General features: G+C 41.9%; 1 protein-coding gene across 1 annotated transcript in view; it reads right to left on the reverse strand.

Annotated features, from left to right (window-relative positions):
• thsd7aa (thrombospondin, type I, domain containing 7Aa) overlaps nt 1-20,255 on the reverse strand; it is a 133,513-nt gene that overhangs the window by 11,190 nt on the left and 102,068 nt on the right. The window contains exons 15-25 of the mRNA XM_071914965.1: nt 18,168-18,346; nt 17,849-17,854; nt 17,292-17,425; nt 17,050-17,203; nt 14,886-15,027; nt 13,736-13,851; nt 13,521-13,638; nt 9,651-9,796; nt 7,734-7,908; nt 1,966-2,139; nt 877-972 (exon numbers count right to left, since the gene is read on the reverse strand). Coding sequence (XP_071771066.1) covers nt 877-972; nt 1,966-2,139; nt 7,734-7,908; nt 9,651-9,796; nt 13,521-13,638; nt 13,736-13,851; nt 14,886-15,027; nt 17,050-17,203; nt 17,292-17,425; nt 17,849-17,854; nt 18,168-18,346 — 1,440 coding nt within the window. The remainder of the gene's footprint in view (nt 1-876; nt 973-1,965; nt 2,140-7,733; nt 7,909-9,650; nt 9,797-13,520; nt 13,639-13,735; nt 13,852-14,885; nt 15,028-17,049; nt 17,204-17,291; nt 17,426-17,848; nt 17,855-18,167; nt 18,347-20,255) is intronic.

The following is a 20,255-nucleotide window of genomic DNA, read 5'->3' on the forward strand; positions in this document are numbered from 1 at the left end:
ATGCATGTCTGCAAAAAAATGGTAATCTATCAGAGGTTCTTGAATATTTATTAGGTGGCATGCTCAGGGAGCAGAGTTAAGTTTGAATATGCATGAGGGGAAAGCTACGGCTTGTGAGGAAACATTTACAACAAGGAAATACACGCAGTCTGCCAATCATAGCTGCCTGAAGTAGGAATGCCATCTGGAGTATTGGATGCCATGACATTCATCGTTCGCTTATTAATAAACTCATTGTTGCATGCTCACCTAACCCAGAAATATGGCATGGCTCTAGGCCTGTACAAAGCAGGAGCTGTAAATAAAAGCAGATGCCGGGACAAATGGGATTCATTCCTGCAGATAGCGCAACATGAAACGGTATACCAGTATCTCTTAGTGCCGAGAAATGACGGCGAACAGTGCGATTGGCGCCGAGCCTAAAACTGATGTGTGATGGACAATGGGATTAAACTCGGACTGTGACACTGTTATGGATTATAGCCTCATCTGCCTACAGCCTCCCACTCCGTGCTGTCAGGGAATGCTTGGAGAGCAATCTGTGATTGGAGACGGGGTTTTAAATAACCTTATCCACGTTATCACCCGGCCATCCACAGCACAAGACCTGAAGTGTAGCGGGATGTCGAGGCTGTGCAGTGGCAGTTTAGGGACTAATTTAGGTCACATATGCATCCGTGCAGTTTATCATGGCTTGAGTTGAGAGGCAGCTAGCGATGTGTACCATGAGATCCAGTGCACTCAAGCTCAAGGGGCTAATGTGGGGTCTCAGAGGGTAAATATAGTATGTACATTGTGTTGGAACATTGAGAGACTTGTCAAAGGCGTCGTGGCAGGGAGGCAGGTGGACCTATGAGTCAGGTCCATTAGGCTTACCTGTGACATTTAGTCCATCTGAGCGCTGACACCAGACCTGGCGGGATGAGCCTCTCCACGGTCCAGTATTCCACTTGTATTCAAAACACTGGCCCTCTGTAGGGAGAGGTATGGTCAAGACTTCTTAAACAGCATTAGCCAGCTTATACAGAGTCCAGCTTATACTGTAGGGATGTGTTACCACATAGCCTGTACTGTATTTATGATAAGATTAAACTTCTTATCTCTGTTTGGAAATTGAATTGATGCAGCAGCAAATAGTAATAGGATACAGGAAAGAACAATGGAATAGAAGCATTAACAGAACAAATGCCGGGTATTAAGCATAACACAGCAACTCTATAATGTATTAAGTACAAATATATGAATGAAAAGTGTTAATTACAGTATGTGTGCAGGACTCATGTTACAGTCCTTAAGCTTAAGGTTTAAATTATGTCCAAGACTAACAACAAATAGTTATCTTTATTGAAAAAAATAAAGCAATACATTAGGTTTTTGGGAGATTTAACTTCCACATTAATTGATGAGAACATAGACACCAAATCATCCATGTGTCACAGGGTAGATCATAGGCTCTAAATTCTAAATATCACGAAGTCAATGAAGCTGATATAGCCAGGTTTATTTATGGAAGTATTTCAGGTGAGAGTGATTTTTAGCTGTAAAAGGTCTCCCATCACCACCCTCATTTCCTATAGAAACAGGGGAAGTAATTCCTGCCTTATTTTTCTACCATATTTGTAGATGAAGGCTAATTTTATGTAGGCTTACACAAAACCACCAGACTTAGCTGCATATCATAAAATTACTCTCCATTTAGTTTTAGAGCTGAAGTTCTCATTTTCTCTCTTTTGAGATAATGCTAGTGGCCGACTATCACTCAACATAGTGTATGCTAAAGTGTTAGCATGGAACCTACTATCACTCAACATAGTTTGTGCTAAAATTTTTGCATGGAGCACCAGAGCTGTAAGCTCACGTAACTGTAAGTTGATCAATGGGACAATCTCCCTAAAACTCCTGTATTCCTTTAATATGTGCCTGTGAATCTTATTTGGGCTCCCAGCAGGACTTTGTCAGACTGACCTGTACATGGCCGGGCCTCCAGCTCCTGTTCTGGACACTGCAGCAGGTTCTCTGGTTCCTGAGCCACGACGGCTCTGGATCGAACCTGGACTGAGCCAAAACCCAGGTCGTCCCCACTCACACAGCTCAGCTGGCACGGACTCCATACGGTCCAGTCCGTCAGATAGCACTCTCCTACAGAACACATAGAGTTCAACAGATGATTATTCCAGTTTCATCAAATAAAAATGACCTTGCTTGAGGGGTTAAATTTAAAGTGACTACATTTTCAAAAATCTATAATTTTTCACAGGCAATTTCGGTCCATGCATCACAACTGGACTTGGTCTTGATTGGCTCCCCTCACTATATACAGACCTGCAAACTCATAAGGGGTGAAAAAGGTGACATGTTTGTAAACCAAACCCCTGTAGGGGGGTCTGGGGGCATTCTCGCCCAGAAGAATTTTTTTGTGATTTTAACATGTAAACAAAGCATTCTGGTGCACTCTGAGAAGAAAATAAAGGGAAAAGACAACATTTATCTTCATTCATATCATTTATCTTTATTTTATCGAAACTCCGTCAGTGATGTGATCCGTCATACGAAATATGACATATGTTCGATTTAGTTGCTATATAGGCCATATCAGCGTGACGTCACAACAACAAAGAACTTACTTCCGGGTGGATAAAGTCGGTGGTGCTGCATCGGCACTACAGTATTTTTCGTGTTATTTAACCAAAGACCCCTTTTTAAGCTCTTGTGATTAGAAATACACAGACATTATGTAGTTCTGGCTGTCCACCGAAAACGAGACGTTCCTGATGTCGTTGCTGTTGATATTTGTTAGTGTATAACCTAACATAACCTAAATATATAGCCTATTTAAGTCCACAAACTACTGTATTTTACCAAAATGTTTAGAACTTCTTAAAAGTTCTGTTTTGGCCACTGTCTTATACAAATTAATCATAACTTTCTGTTTTTATTTTATATTATGTTATATAGCCAAACAGTGACAGCCAGTGACACAAAGTAGGCTATGTTAGTGTGATTCAGCGAGCAGAAGTTCAAATTCAAGTGCTGTCATTCTTTAGTGTTTTGCTTTATAGTAGAAACATGGGCGGAAATTACGGGGGGGACAGGGGGGTCCGGACCCCCCCTTCCTGGGAAAAACAGAGAGTTGTCCCCTCAATATATCATTGTAAACATAACTATATAATTTTAAATAATATAATAATATGCATTGAAAGCACTTGTGCTAATTATAGACACAAAACATGCATTAGGAGACACGGCTGCTCCGTACCAACACGTTGACGCACAAGATTCAACCGCGAGGTAATGGAGCGAACAAAATGTAGTCTGGTTACAATTGTGAATGTGTTTTATTCTATTGAGTGGTAGAAGTAAAGAAAAATGTCTGACACATCCTTTGTTTTAAGTTAACCTTTGCAAAGTAGCTTCTTACTGGAGGTCAGCCACCACTGACACACTTCCAGAGATCCTCCACACACAGTCGTACCGAGGGCTAATGTGTGTGTGTGGGGGTTCGGGGAGGCAGGTAGGCAGTGGACCAAACCACTGTGAGGCGTATGAGGGGGGGACGCAATCTTTAGAAACTTAAAAACGCATTGTTTTGCGTCTATAATTAGCACAAGTGCTTTCAATGCATATTATTATATTATTTAAAATTATATAGTTATGTTTACAATGATATATTGAGGGGGACAACTCTCTGTTAGTCCCAGGAAGGGGGGGTCCGGACCCCCCTGTCCCCCCCGTAATTAATTAAAGAAAACAGTATTGTGACTGCTGTGCCTTAGCCTTCAAATTCATTCAGTAAATTCATTTTTTAACTAAATGAAGTTGATTTGCAAATCATCACGAAGAACATTATTCTTATCCTGAGCTATAATACAGTTGGAAAAAAAAAAAAAATTCAGGAAAGCTGAATAATATTGGACCTTTAAAATGAATGCACTCATTCTAAGCCATCATATAAGGTTGTATAGGCTATATACTGTATAAGGACATGTTTGATATGTATATCCATTCAAATGCCATCTTCACTCCACACTCATTGGAAGTGAGTGGATTTGTGGTTGGGGAAAGGTCAGAACCATACATTGAGATGCGATCAAAATGAAAACCTCCTCTCAGATATTTTCCCACCGAAGCCCAGACCTATTTTTCATTACTCTCCATCTGCCTAGAAGCATGATATTCTCAGCAAAGAGAACATTCTCTATTAAATAGGTCAGACTGCTCCCATTGTAATGGCGAGGCTGATGTGAGCGCATTTCTACATATTTAATTAATCATGAAGCTACCCATCCAAAAAAAGATCCGGCAATTATGAATAGAAGAGCAAAAAGCGCTGTCTGCGTTCCCTGATATTACGATAGATTTCTGGCTAGGTGGCTGGTCGTGTTTTCAGAACTCAGACTGGACAAGTGGAGGTGTGAGAGGAACTGTGCGCCCTCTTTCACCTTGTGGCCACTGCTAAGCCAATTGACTTGATTATGGGCTGATTACGCCCACACAGTAGCCAAGTGGAGCAGGCTGGAGTAGTGAGCGTGAGTATGCACATACACACACACACACAAATTGCAGCTGCTTTAACCAGTACCACAATTTTACTTCTTCTTCAATGCACATGTCAAAATAAGACATTCGGGGCTCTATTTTCGTGAATCAATGGTGCATGGAATCATGGTGGGATTGGGAGGAATACATTAGCAGTAAGTGTGGTAGGGGTTGGTGTTAAAAGCAGTGCGTGAATTTGGTGATGGAGTGAATCCACTACAAAAGCTTTTCCCTGCTGTCCTTGTGTGGAAGGTGCAGATTTGCCATGAGTGAATATACGGCACCTTCAATTAGCTTGGGAGGAGATAACGCATTTGGTCACCATGCTGCTCTGGTCGTAGGACAATTGTAGTCTTTCACTTGGACCTTCTTGCGTAATTTGCCTCCAGCTCTGCTCATCAGTCAACAATGCCAATGGATAATTTTGGTTTATATTTTTTATTTCTTAGAATGGCCCATCGACCACTAGGCACACCTAACCTTGTTTACAGGATGCCAATCAATGCACCTTTGTGTGCAAATCATAAAGAAAATCCACCAATCATACTTTCAGGCTTATGCAACAGCTGAACTATGCTATTTATGACAACTCACGCCAGCAACTGAAATTATTTAATAATATGATATTCTCAGATACAGTATATAACTGTCAGCTCCCTAATGCGGACTACATACATGACATGACTGTTAACAGCTGATACAATGACACATGTATGTATGGGACTGCTGAAAACCAGATTTGTCTTGAATGTCATAGTTTCACTGTTTCATGAAGCAGTGGAGGGCGCTGCATACAAGCATCAGTAAGTGGAAAAACAAACACTCATAAATATTAGGGCTGGGTATCGCCACTGATTTCCCGAATTGATTCGATTCCGATTCACAAGGTCCCGATTCGATTCGATTTCCGATTCGATTCGATTCGATTCAATATCGATTCGGTTAGGGATATTTCAGTTACAATATCAATTTTGCTTGGATATGAAAGAGATTCTTAGAGAACTAATGCTGTAAATTGTACAAGGAACCCTCTAACCTGGTGCATTATTAAAAATATTAATGTTTACATTAAGAATTGACCCCAAAGCAGTTACATTAATGTACTTTTTATTTAACATGACCAACACACTACAGCAGTCAACACAATATAGTGCAAGCAGGGGGTTCCCCAAATTTTTGAGTAGCCAGCCAGATGGGAAAAGTAGCCGGCTAAGGGATGTTTGCGATGGCAAGATACATTTTTCCGGTGATGCATTTTTACCGAATTAATAAACAAACCTTAAATATGTTTATGAAAGCATGACTTAAAATAACATAAATAAACATTTTTATTACAGGATCAATGCTCAATTGAAAAATAAACTGATCATGTTTGACAATGTTTAATTGTGAATGTTTAATGTACTTTCTTCAGTCAGTGCAGAAGAAATAAGTAGTCTAAAACTAAAATATTATTACAAATAGTAATAAATATAATTCCAAAGTGCATATTGTAGTCTTCTCAGAGCAAGACTAGATCTCTCTCCTGAGTACTACTGCACTCACAGAACTGAGATCCAATAATGATGGAAACATAAATCAGTTTAAATAATGATTTTACATGGTCATGGTAATGAAGCCCCTAAAATGATCTCCTCAGCTAAGGCCTTGTATTTAGCGTTATACAGTAGTTTCAGCTGTAACACTTCAGTTGAGTCCGTCGTTACCATGGCAACCGTTCGCTGCGCGTTGCGCAAAGGCTCGGCAGAGATCGCTATTATTTTGAAACATCTAAAAAAACGCACAACTCCCCTTGCAATTTCACACACAGTTCAGTTATTAAGGAGACTGACAACCGCATTCTATAACCAAACTCATTACCTGAAAAATTCAGGTACTGATACTGAAATTGAGAGCGGATTCGGTTAGTCCGAATAGTGTGAACCAGAACGGGACTGGACAGCTCGTTGTTACGTGACGTTAAGGCTCAACACTCGTTATGTTATGTAACATTATCATCCTTAATTTGAAAGAGACGGAGGTAAGTGTTGTGAGACATTCTCAATTTTTCGCTCCAGTCTGTTTCCTCAACATTGCGGTTGTTTCAGTTCTGCGGCCTTCAGCCCAAATGTTAAAAGTATGAAGTTCCTGTGATGGAAAAAGAGAATATGATGCCGCTGTCAGTGGCGGTTTATTAAGATCTTATGGATAAACTGACGCCTCTGGTTACTGGTGTTACTGGTGTCAAATAAACTGAAAATACAGGCGATGGTAGCCGCCATATTGGTCTGAAGTAAACTTTACTATGGTTACAGACATTATTTCCAGCCATCGTGAGGTCGGAGGAGTGGAGTGACTCCTGTTGTTACCCGTACAGACAGTCTGAGTCTAGTTATTTTACTTCAGTCTGCTCCAGTATGTAGGCTAACAGACATGCGCAGTCACTCCCATTCAAAAATTCTGTTGTCACTACCAAATTCTGGTAGTGTGAACATTTAGTGACATTCAGTTATAAAAGCAGCCGGCAAGACAGATGTGAGTAGATGGCTAAATAGCCGGCAGCCAGCGCTAGCAGGTTGTGCGACTCTACAGACTCTACAGGCATATATTGGGCATATATTAAAAGATCGATCTCGGGATTTTATGAATCGATATCGGATCATTCAAATGAAGATCGATTTGAATCGGAAAATCGATTTTTTAAACCCAGCCCTAATAAATATGTAATGCACTGCAAAAACTGACAGACTTGTTAAGTTATTTTACCTTGTATCCAGACTTATCAAGCTTAATTTAGGATTTTTTTACTGAAATCATCTTACCGGTTTCAACAAATTTGCCTTTTTTTTCAGGAGAATGTAACTTGTTTCAGGACATTTACTTGGAGAAAGTTTCTTGTTTCCAGATTTTCTTCATTGTTTTATGATGATTTCTTGAAAGAAGTCATACTGGCATGAATGAAGTGAAATGTATTGAAAGCAGCAAGATTATCTGCCAGTGCGGTGAGATAATTTGACTAAAAATATCACAAAATAAGCTTCATAGCTTGTCATTTTCTGCAGTGTGTAGATGATTGTATGTACCTTATGTCAGAACTTTAGATATAGACGACTCCCCATTCAAAGAGATAGGAGTGAACCCGCTTTCCTTAAGGGGACTTTGACCCCTGTCCCGCCCTGTCGCCCCACCCTTGACTATTGGTACCCCGGGTCACCCACCTGGACAGGGTACGGTACATTCTTCCTGCAGAACGATCTGTCTGTCTCCGTCCACCGAGGGCTCCAGGTCTCCGCACAGCTCGTCGTCCACCAGGCTGCCCTCCCCCCGACCCGACCCGTCTGACACGAAGCAGGACACGTTCCTGAAGCGCAGGCCTTCGCCGCACCTCGCCCCCTGGAACGAGAGAGAAAACGGGGGGGAAGGCGCGCGGGTCAAACACACCTCTCTAGTCAGTTCGTCTCCAACCCGGGCGGCAAATGTGATCGTACAGAGCCGGCTGCTGTGTACACAACATCCAGCTGTTAGGGGTTCAGAGCCTTTTTTTTTGAGCTTCTGTCAGCCCTTTGCCATTGATTTTTCTTTGGGGTTTGTAAGAAAACACAGCAACTAGGTTTGTGCTGTGGGCTGCTGATGAGCTGCTGTTCACTGTCAGAAAACACAGTCAGAGAGAGAGAGAGAGAAAAAAAAAAACGCCCAGAACAAAGGAGAGTGGCAGCGTTTTCTTTCTCGGAAGTCCAGCAGCATGTCAAAATAATAAGATGCTTCAGGCAAAAGAGAGATGAAGAATGGGGAGGGAGGCTGGGGGGGGGGGGGGGGGGGGGTGATGTAGAAAGAAAAAAAGTTGAAGAGATAGAGGGGAAAGGGGGAGCAGGAGAAAGGGGGAAAGCGACAGAGAGCACTGCGTGGCCCTGTGTAAGACCACTTAGATTTAATGAAGCGTCTCAATGTCAATGTGCTGCATGTGGCAGATAGATGACATGAGAGAAGGAGAGTGAAGGAGGAGAGAGAGGAGAGAGGAGTGATGGGGGAAATGGCCAACCAATAACATATTGCTGTGTGGCAACTGATAATGCAATAACTGCTGGATAATGTACAGTAATTACTTGTCAAAATGCAATAAAATGTTCCTTTAAAAGGGCCAAAAATGCAATAATGTAATAAATTGCCTCATAATGTAATAACATCACATTACATTAACTGATTATGTGAGTATTTTTTGTGTGACATATTTTTAACTGATGATGTAACAATAACGCTAACTAAAAATACCTTACATTCTTCCTATTGTTTTGAGCGATTAGTCAATAGTTAGTTAATATTATTATGACATCATCAGTTAAAAACACGTTACACCCCTTAGTGCCAGTTAATGTAATAACGTGATGCCATTACATTTTCCAGGAATTTATTCTTCAACCCATGTAGAAAGACACTTTATTACATTTTGATAAGTTATTACGTTATCTACAACAGTGATTCTCAACCTTTTTCATATCAAGGACCCCTAATTTAGTCCACATTAGAGACAGTAGGACCCCCATTTGATGAGATTTTGTCTCTCGGACCCAAATCTGAGAATATTTTTATTGCTAGATATGTTTTTGTTCAGAATTCCATGATTATCTGTATTGTAGGTAGAGAGATAACAGTGAAAGTATGATCAAAACAGTCATTCTTCTACATTCTCTAATTGTGTTAACTTCTGGTAAATGAAATAATGCTGAAGTTTAACAATTCATCAATTTGCTGGGGACCCCCTGGAAGCCCTTCAAGGACCCCTGGTGGTCCCCGGACCCCACGTTGAGAACCACTGATCTAGAAGATATTGCATTATCAGCTGCATATGGCAGTTCATTGTAGCATGCAGTGGGGTTCAACTGATATGGGTTTTTGCAGGCCATACCAATACTGATATTTTATGGACTGAAGTTGCCGATAGTGGATATTTTGTGCTGATATTCAAAGTATTCAGTGTTTCCCCTAGAATATAATGCTTATCGGGGTGGAAAAGCCTCTCAAAACAGCATTTAGACCATCATGGGACACTAAAACTGAAAGCCATACTAATTGGTCTAACCTTAGGACGTGGCTCTCTGACAGACATGCGGGTGACGGAGCTTGAGGTTGGGACTCACCTCCGACTTGCACTCAGACCACGCGCTGTAGCGCCAGCGGTAGCAGGGCTTCACCGGGCAGGGCTTCCACTGCTCCATCTGGGACGGGCACGGCCTGCCGTCGCCCTGGGGAGCCTGGATCACCGTGCGCCTTCGCCACAGCTTGCCTGCGGAGAAGAAGAGGAGCTAAGAATTCATTATGGATGAGAAAGTCGACCTGAAAGTTGAAATTCATTCCAACTTTCCTCCGAGCTTTGTTCAGATGATGGAAGAAAGTCGGGTCCAAGTCTTTATCAAGACAATTTTCTAATTATACATTGTGGGCTGTTGGGGGGCGGCGGTAGCCTGGAGGACCGGCTGTATGAATGTCTGTATGAATCTGAATGTGTGGAAGTGTATGAATGTGAAGCAAGGTGAACCTTTAAAAGAACATGGAGCAGTCAGCTTCCCTTGAATAAACAAAGCTTAAAAAAAAAGTAATGAACACTGCAAAACGTCCATGTTTTCCTGCAAATGGTGTAAATATGTACGCAGAACACTCAATCATACTGCATGATTAATATTGACTTCCATTATAATGGCTCTCTGTAGTGCTTTGCAGCAATTGATCCCTTACTATACCCTAAATCTACTTCAAAAAACCCAGGTAACTTAATTTTCCAGGAATAAAGCTCATATCTGACCTGAATTCCCCTACCGTTCCCTCTTGTTTAAATGCAATAATTTGGCGTGTTCCGTTCTCTTTCAAATGACTTAATCTACGGTACAATTTCGGAGCCTCATTCCACTGCCTGTGGCCCATTTGAATATTCATATTTCTTTGTTGTGTTCAAATTAAACAAGAGACTGTTATGTTGGGGGATGTTGCTGGGGAGGAGGCCTTTACCCAAATTCACCCTGCGTTTTAACAAAGAGTCCCAAGGGAAGGATGTGAGAAAATTCTCAATTAGCTGCCATCTCATAACAAATGCATGTGTTGTTTTTTTTTTTGCCTACCTCATTTAACCCACCCGAAAAAAATAATACATTCAGCAATACTACAAGTGACACAGAATAGAAAACTAGGTCTCAAAGATAACTCAACACTCTTGGAACATTGAAATAAATGCGTTTTTGTGCGGCATTTCAGCGTTAATTCAGATTCAAAAACCCTCAATCCATGCAAGTCTTTTTATTGACAGAGAGCTAGAGTGCGCTTTTAAGTACGCTTTTGATTTGAGACTTGATTTCTGCGTACAGTCAGTTGAGCGAACAGGCCTAAAGGGCAACTCCATTCATTTTACAGTATACCAGCCTCAGCCCCAGCCACTCCAGGCCTTGATCCACCTCCAAAAGGTCAGACAATTAACTCCTCCACAGAGTCTATATCTGTTGTTTATAATATCACTTTAGGGAGGCTACATCAAACGAACTCCCTCTCCTTCACGCACACTGTAGGCGTAATTGATATCATCTCCAGTGTTGTTCCTGCCAAGCCTGGCTGCACGCGGGGCCCTGCGACGCTCTTCTTAATGTTGAACACAATCAGAAGCGGAATCCCCGGGTGACGCTCCCCCTGCAGCAAGTCTCGCCAGCTGCCAGCTCATCTTCCAGCAAAAAACCACCATGGTGCATGAAGCACAGAGGGAATGGGGAAACAATGGGGGGAAATACAAGTCCCAGGTCCGGAGTCACTAAGACTGGGATATGAGGGCAATTGTGCCTCAGTTGCTTGAGGTAAAAGCGCAGAATTTTCTTGAATCTTATTCACTCAGAAATGTGTCCAAATCAAGTTGTGGTGCCAACAAGCCCTTAAAAGTGCACAAGCAAGCAGCCTCTTCATCACCAACTGTGAGTGCAAGTTGCTTCAGCTTTCATTCACCAAGGCTGGCGTCCTTGCGCCCTGAAGCCCCTTGACAAATGTAGCGTTCTCTGATCTGATCTGAGATTCTAGGAATGGACAAGTGTTCAATCCTCCATTCAAAAGATCTAAAATGCGCTGCAATAATTTGGGGGAGTTGGTGTTGTGAAGTGTCAGTCAACTGGGCACAGTCTCAATTTGCATGGCCTCACCTACAAATACATATTATGTGGGCAAAATAATGAGATTTACATACAACATACATACTGGACCCAAGGGTTTTTAATCAATGGCTCCTGCCTGGGTGTTGCTTTTGTCACTGGTTGCTTTGCTGAAGACGCTGGTGCCTCGTGCCCACAGAAACCAGCAATCACCCTCCATCATGATTCTCATGCTCCAGTGGTCTCCCAGTGGGTGGCTGTGGCAGAGTTTGGGGTTGAGCAGTGGGTGGCAGGGAGGGCTGGTGGGCAAAGAGGCCCGTGCCAGCTGTCACTATCAGTGTTTGGCTGGAGAACATACACCGCCATGATTATCTATGCGCACAGGTTGGATGTGCCTGGGAAAATAGCCCTGTTTTTACACTGCCTGATTGATAACAGCACCTTGCCGCTTCCAGGTACTGCATGTTCATTTCCTTGAAATAACAAATCCAACTCATTTCTATTCCTGGCTCGCGAACAGAAATTAGCTACTCCAGGGAAGTGTGTCCTAGCAGCCAGCCTGGAGATAAAAAGAAACACAGGAAGGAAAAGCGAGGAGGCCTTCTCTTCCCGCGGTTTACCTGCTGTTCCACCATCCTCGGAAAAAAATCCTTCTCGCCTGGGGACAGATTAAGGTTACCACAATAGCTAAAGCCTGTATGGGTTTCATATCTGGGCTGGTATTTGCTCTTGCCGCTTCTGGCTGCTGCTCTTCTCAAGGACTCATGGAGAGCAGAGCGCTCCCCGGGGCCCAGAGCACACAGTCGTAATGGACCGCCAATCAATGGTCTGATCCTATGGAATTACACGTAAGGACATCATTATCCCTCCCTCAGTTGGTTTAGGGCTATCACGCAATCGTTTCTCACATCATAAAGCGTTTCTGGTTTCAACCATTACTGGGAGAGTGGCTGACTTTCTTCGGTGCGCCGCTGAGAGCGGAGCTGTACACTGCCAACCTGCAGCAATGAGGCATGACTCACAGACAAGACAGCGTGCCGACACAGTCGCCCTGTATACCCAGCTACTGTGTGAGGAGGCTGCCATGTTGGAGCTTCAAAGGAATCTACAGTGAATCATGTCATTGGTTACATTTACATACATAGAGAATTACGTTTTAACCCATTGACTTAACTTTTGGGTTTTGGGTCGATGCATGTAAACAGCATAACTGGGCTAAAAAGGCTTAGAGAAGCCTGGTTAAGATGCCTGGCTTATTTGCATATTAAATGGGTTATTGTGGCATGGAAACATCTTACTGCTTTCACTTTTGGTTTTATGACAAACCCATCTAATACTAGAAAGGCCAATTGATTTTTTGGGTCCAAGAGAAAAAGAATCCCCATCAAGCTGTCAGTTGAAGGGGATAAACGCAATTTTGAAAATCTAACAACACTGGTTTGAACAGAAAGTCATGGAGAGATCTTGAAAGCTGGGATATTTCAGTGCTAAAATTCAAAACAGCCATCCATTGATGGTGGCTTGGCCTTTCTAGTGTCATGATGAAAAGGATTAGTGTGGCATGGAAACATCTTGCTGCTTTAACTTTGGGTTTTCACCATCTGCAACCTCACTCAGACAGCATTACATTTTGATGTCAACAAAAACATGGCGGTGAGCAATACTTACTATTACTATTGGAATTATCATTTCTTTCCCCTATATTAGAAGTAAGCTACGATTGCTCAGTCAAAGAAGGGGGGGTGGATATTCCTGTTTATTGGCCACAGGGAGACTCAATCAAAGGTTCATGGAAGCAGATTAACCTGAATATAAGCTTGACAAGAGAATGACCAGTAGCTGGGTAAGTCTGGCATGGAAACATATACACAGACAGAACTATAGGCATACCTGCAAGCCCACAGGTATGGGTGCACTCAGACCACGCTGACCAATCAGAGAGCTGGCAGTTGACGGGACACTCCACTACACAGGAAGCGTTCATCTGCCACTTCCTCTCCAGGCCCAGCTGAAAGAGAGAGAGTAGACGGGTTGGATTGAGTGGGGCATTTCTCTCAGGAAACACAAAAGGGGCTTTGAAGACAGGAACACGAAACACCTCCCACCTCTTTACAGAACTTGAGGTCGACAGATTTGCCGTCACTCCGCACGCAGTCCAGCATGCGGGTTTTGATGCCACTTCCACACACTGCTCTGTCACTCAGCTGGCAGGTGCTCCAATCTGCAGGGAAGATATTGCAACAGTCACAAACAGGCCCAACAGTGAGTCTTTCTAAATAATGAACTATTCACTGAAATGCACTTTCTGCATATCACATACAGTACCAATCAATGTACAGTTGAAGTAAAATTAGTAACACCTTACCAGAAGTGCATGCTGATGTATTACAGACTACATTCAATTTAATATCATGTCATTAACTATGCAGTTGCCCCATAAAGTATTCAAATGTTGACATAAACACACAAGCTCTGTTCGAAACCGTTCCCAATTACAGAAATAGTGCACTATATAGTGTGTCCGCCATTTTGTACTAGTGTCCGAATTCTCAGCTCAATTTGATTCACTATATAGTTCACTAATACCCGCAATGCACTGCAAATTGTAGTGAACAGATGATGTACCCTACAATTTCTCCTGTATACCACAATGCAATGCGATTGTGTCTTACAGAGGAAGAAGAGTAGCTAGCTAGTTGCTAGCTTGTGAGCTAGCCAACGTTAGCTCACAAGCTTATTGTTTGCCAAACCAAAACAGCTTGCTACGTGCATTAGGAGACAGCACCTTAGTTAACAAAACCACACTTGCACATGATTACAATTTCAACAATTTATTTCTAATTTAATGTTCAAAACTTCCTAAAATCGATACTACCATTTCAACCCGCTGTCATGAGTGCTTGGTTTGTTTATGAGATGCTGGGCGTCACACAAATATTCTGCGCATTTTTTTGAAGCAATATGTTTAATGCAGTGTCCGAAACTTTGTTTATGGTCGTTGCCTATATAGTTCACTATATGACAAACACTGCATAGGGAATAGTGAGTGAGTGAACGAGTGAAGCATTCCGAATGCAGCTACTGTTTATTATACCCTGCTCTGATTAGAGAAATTATCATGCACTCACAATGTGCTTATAATGGGTTTACAATGCCTTATAACACCTTATGATCACCTCTTCAAGTAAGGTGTTACTGTAAAATCTACTCCCTCTAATGTCTACCAGTTAGTTGACCAGGAGGTTTCAGCCTCACCGGTGATGTTGTAAGAGTAGTGGAAGCAGTTGCTGTTGTGTTTGCAGGATTCTGTCTCCTTAGTGGGCGGACACTCCTTCCCCTCCCCAGGCTGGCGGATCGGGTAACCAACCCTCTCCCGGGTGCTGTTTCCACTGCATGGCTGAGGAGAAGAAGAGGAGAAGAGAATACCAACTTTATTCACATACACAGGTAGGATGAGTACACTTGGAAACTTTGTGAATGCCCTTATCTGCTGGAAAATCAAACTCCTTTCATAAATGTTTTCCCTCCCCATGTTTGCTGCTAGCATGTTTTCTGCTCTTTGCCTACTTGCGCAGCTGTGGCAGCTACAGCAATTTCGCCAGCAGCTTGAGATGAACCAGCCAATTATTTGGTGTCAAATCATTTCTGTTTGGAGAGCCGCTAAAGGGACACATTCCATATCCACAGTAATAGACCTTTTTCACAAACATGGCTGACGTACATCAGCAGGGTATGGATTGGTTCTCAGCGTTGCAACAATGTTAAGAAGCCAACTATCTGTCTCCTCCAACTCTGTTACACACTTATTTTGTGTTGCAACATAGCGTATAACACAATACAGGTGTTGTCATTGACATATATGTAGTTCTGTTTCTGTTGTCAGATGACTGCACCACTATATAAAAGTGATTTGATCGAGGGTCACAAAATGCTAGCAACACAGAAATTACCGTTAGCCTTGGTTAGCCAGTTAGCATTTTGTGACCCTCGATCAAATCACTTCTTTCTAGTTGAGCATTCGTCTGACAACAGAAACAGAAAGATACAGTATGTCAATGACAAAACCTGTATTGTGTTATAAGCTATATTGAAACACTAAATAAGTGATGACAGATAGTCGGAGGCCACAGAAAGCTTTTAACATTGTACATTGTAACTTGTTATGTTGAGGATTAGCATTTCGCTAGCAACAATCGCTATAAAAAGTAATTGAAGGATGAAAAGGTCACAAAGGTGATGTTAGTTGGTGTATTTTATTTCATGGAACAAAATGCAGTATAGCTATTAAGTTTTCCCTACAGATGGGTGGCAGGGCATCTTTGAGCGTGACCTCCCCCTCCTCCACAGCTACAAGCCACATCGTAATGCCTGCTTGGTGGGAGCTCATCTCCCAGGTTCAAAGTCATGCCAACCCCTGCTATACTCCCACTCCTTTTCTCCCCCAACTCCTCCTCCTCTTTCCCCTCAGTGTATATTCCATGCAGGGCCCCGCTGGACTGAGTCACACGTACTGAGGGGCATCATTTAAACTGGGTGAGAGCCCAGCAGGAGAGCTACCGGGGGGAAAGCAGGCTGGGAGGAGAAAGTCCTTTGAAGCCAAGCAATCTAAAAGGAAGGGGTTGCTTAGACTGACTAGTTAGCCCGTTTTAAAGATTTAAAACAATGGCAGGGTAAATCGACTTTTGGAGAATTTTTTCTTACCTTATAACTAGGGGTGTAGTGGTAAATAAAAAGTTGGGTAAACTATATGACCTCCAGTCAGTGATCATCATAATGCAAACAACCACCAATTCTATTTTCAGATAAGTGCTATTTACGCTATTTCGTTAAAAGACCCTGATGTCACATAACTTAGTTTTTCGCATTGAATTGGAATGTTTGACCTGGACAGTGTCAGTTGGATGCTACTTACTATGATGATATATGCTATGAATTTAGATCATGAAGATTTATATCAGCCTAAAAACGTAAGGGTAACACTTTACATTAAGTGTTCATTAACTAATGTTAACTAATGCATTAATTAAACATGAATAACACACTATATACGTTCACAATCACTTTAGTTAATGTCAGGATATGTTAAATAATACATGAAGAGTTCGGGGTTTCAATTTAGACACTGGCATTAACAAACATGTATAACAACGTTAATTAATGCAGTTGTTCATGTGCATTTAACATTAACTAATGTTTGTTTATGTTGTTATTCATGTTTAATTAGTTAAGATTAGTTAATGAACATTTAATGTAAAGTGTTACCCACGTAAGTAAACCCTATTGCGATTTAAAGACAATCTGAAGACCAATTCGATCCTACACAGTTACCGTGCAATCCTCTGTGAGCATAAGGAATGGTAGAGTAGAGGAGTAGAACAGTGAGTGACAGAGTAAGTAATAAGCCGTGTTGTAAGTTTACCAGTGGGCATGGACTCCAGGCTCCCCAGTCTGATAGCACACAGTCCTCGGGGCATGGCAGCCGGCTGTCCCGGGCCCCCAGCGGCATCTCCTCTGGGTCACACAGGTAGTCCTCCACCTGGTCCGATGGCCCGTCTATGGTGTTCAGCATACACCTGGACAAGAAGGGATTACAGCCAGGATTTGTAGTAGGAATTGCAACAGCAGTAGAACTTGGGGGGTTTGCGATTGCGCTGGCCTTACCGGACTTTCCTGGTCTGGACGCCTTCACCGCAGTTCTCCTTCAGGTCCACATTGCTCACCTTCCAGACGCTCCAGGGCTCTGCCACCCACACATACTGTCCACAGTCGCTGAGGCAAGGCACCACCTCATACACCTAACATGTAGAAACACAGCAGTTACCTGTCTGATCTTGTCTGAGGAAATGTGTAGCAACAACAAAAGTGTAAATTGCATTGAAGCCCTGATATCGATCGGCAATTACCACCATGCATATTTATTGAGGCTACCCGTGATTCTTGAGATTCAATAAGAAAGTCTGTTAAATCAAATCAAATCAAATTTTATTTATGTAGCACATTTCATATAACAGTGTGACCCAAAGTGCTTTAGAAACACAGTTACAAACAGTTCAGGGTCATGAAATAGAAAGCCAGTCACAGAAACAAGATAACCAACATCACAAAGGGACACAAGAATAGGAGAAGCACCGTTTTAAAAGACTAAAAAAGTATAAATATATAAAAAGTATGGATAAAAAACAAACAAGAAAATAAATCTATGTCAACAATGTACTCACCTGAGCCTGTGGATGAAATCCGATCAAAGATCCACCAAGGGAAAAAGAATAACAGAAAAAGGACATTTATATTATTGCGATTAAACAGAAATATACATTAAAAGTAGCTACAAGAACTTGGATCTATCTGCTGGGCCGCTTTTCTCCCTTTCTTTAATCTTACATGGCGTGAGAACAAACCGCAACTTAGTGAGTAAAAAATTGAAACACGTCCGACGCAGCCCCTTCAAAGGGAAACATTAAATTATAATCTTCGAATGAAACATTAAAACACAACCCAGGTGCTGTAGCGTGTTCAAGGTGAGAACCCCTAGCTCACCTGGTTGACGTGGTCCAGTTTGGGGCACGGTCGCCCGCCGTTGTAGGGCTTTTCCCGGAGCCACTTGGAGCGCACTTTGACCCCGCTGCCGCAGGACTTGCTGCAGCGCGACCAGTTGGACCACTCGCTAAGCTTGCAGTCAGACGGGCAGGGGATGATGCAAGCCTCCTCAATATACCCTGCAATCAACCACAAAACAACAGCCGGGTTTCAGTGCATTTCCATCATCTCCTTCGGACGAGGTGAGAGAGCCGCCGTACCAAAGGGCAGCGGTACTGGAGCTCGCCCCAAAGCAACCAAACAACAAAGCAGAAGATTGTTTTGTGACTACAGTTGAGAGCAAGTGGAAGATTTAGATTTTTTTGGTGAGGGTGGATATTGCCTGAGTCTACTTATTGCTCATCTGACTGTACAAGGATGGATGGGAAATTCATCAATTATTCATCTGAAAGAAGATGGAGGGTTGTGAAGGTCTAAACGGTTTGATTCTGCAGCGTTGGGCAGGTCAACTAGACAGAGGCTGTGGCAATGAGACAAGTACAAAACTGCAAAAAGAATGAAAAAGACCCAAAAGGCAAATAATTGTACTCATAGAATGAGCCTGAATGAAATATTACAGAATATTTGTTTCCAACCGCACATTGTGATTGGATGAGAGGTATTCCATTAGTGCTTATAACCACAATATATGAAATTGTACCATCTAACTTCTAAAGTCCCTACACTGCTCTTTTCTTGTCATTTACACGGTTATTTGGTTTTAGTTTCACTTGAACAACAAAGTAGTGGAGATGAAATGAAACCTATTATGATTAGAGGATGAGGAGTGTATTGGTCACTGCATAATTCCATATGTGTTATTTCATAGTTTTGATGTCTTTACTATTATTCTAAAATGTGGAAAATAGTACAAATAAAGAAAAATGTGGTGTGTCCAAACTTTTGACTGGTAGTGTATATTGTTATATATTAGAAATAAAAACACATACACTGATTTGGTTGTGTTGTTTTTAATCCAAATATAAATTTTTATTATATATTTTTGTTATTTCCTTGGGTTATTAGATTGCTGTGGATGCCGACATCAGCTGTAAACACAACTTAAACAGAACCAGTGTAAACACAGATGGAGGTCTCAGCTGTGTTGCCGACATGCTGCTGACACAACCGGTGTAAGCTATATGTAACACTTCATCAGCCTTGTGGAGAGCATATTGTTTATTGAATTTCTGAATCTCAAAAAGATTGTTGAAAATGGAATGATGTGTTTGCTTCAAACTTAACGGAAAAATCCAAGGAAATATCCTAATAATCTTTAACGCAGTTAAAATTATTCGTGACGTATCTTGCATTTATGGATCCATTTCATTGTTTGGTGGTGTATTTTTCTTATTGACGCAGTTACAGTGGAGTTTGACAGCAGAAAATGTTTCAGCGATCTAAAACATCAATGGTAAACATGAGTTTTTGGTGTCAGTCCCTCAGAATCAAAGAGTGAGGGCTTCTTTCTAGATCATCAGATCATCATAGAAGAGGCAGAAAGACCAATTTCTCCAACAACAGTAGCCTCAGTAGACCAGAATGCAATGCAGCTACAAGACATGTTGTGTTTTCAATAAGGGAAGCAGCCATGATCATAGATACGCCCCAATATTCACAAACTAGTTGGACAGCTAGCTATATTTATATACCCATATGCCCACCTTTGATTGAAAGCAACTAGTTCACACTCCTCTGTGAGTTGTCGAAAGGCATTCTGGGAAAAGAAGGAAATCACTAACTGAAGTAGAAGTAGACCAGGCAGGTTGAGGGAAAGTGGATACAACAAAAAAGTTAATTACAACACTTTATCATAACTCCTGGACTGCACTGAACATCAAAAATTGATGATATCTAAAAGTGGAACAGGATCCAAAGGTGGATTTTTCTTGTAAGGCTACATGAATGAAGTTGCACCGGCATTATAGCCTTATGTTGATTGCATAGAATAAGCTGCCAATGAGAAAACCTCCTTAGGCGTGAAAGAACTCATGCTGTTATTCACAATTGCTGACTCCGGATTCACCTGTACAGTGCGTGATACCTCCT

The sequence above is a fragment of the Centroberyx gerrardi genome, chromosome 19, assembly GCF_048128805.1.
Source record: "Centroberyx gerrardi isolate f3 chromosome 19, fCenGer3.hap1.cur.20231027, whole genome shotgun sequence".
Classification (NCBI taxonomy): Eukaryota; Metazoa; Chordata; class Actinopteri; order Beryciformes; family Berycidae; genus Centroberyx; species Centroberyx gerrardi.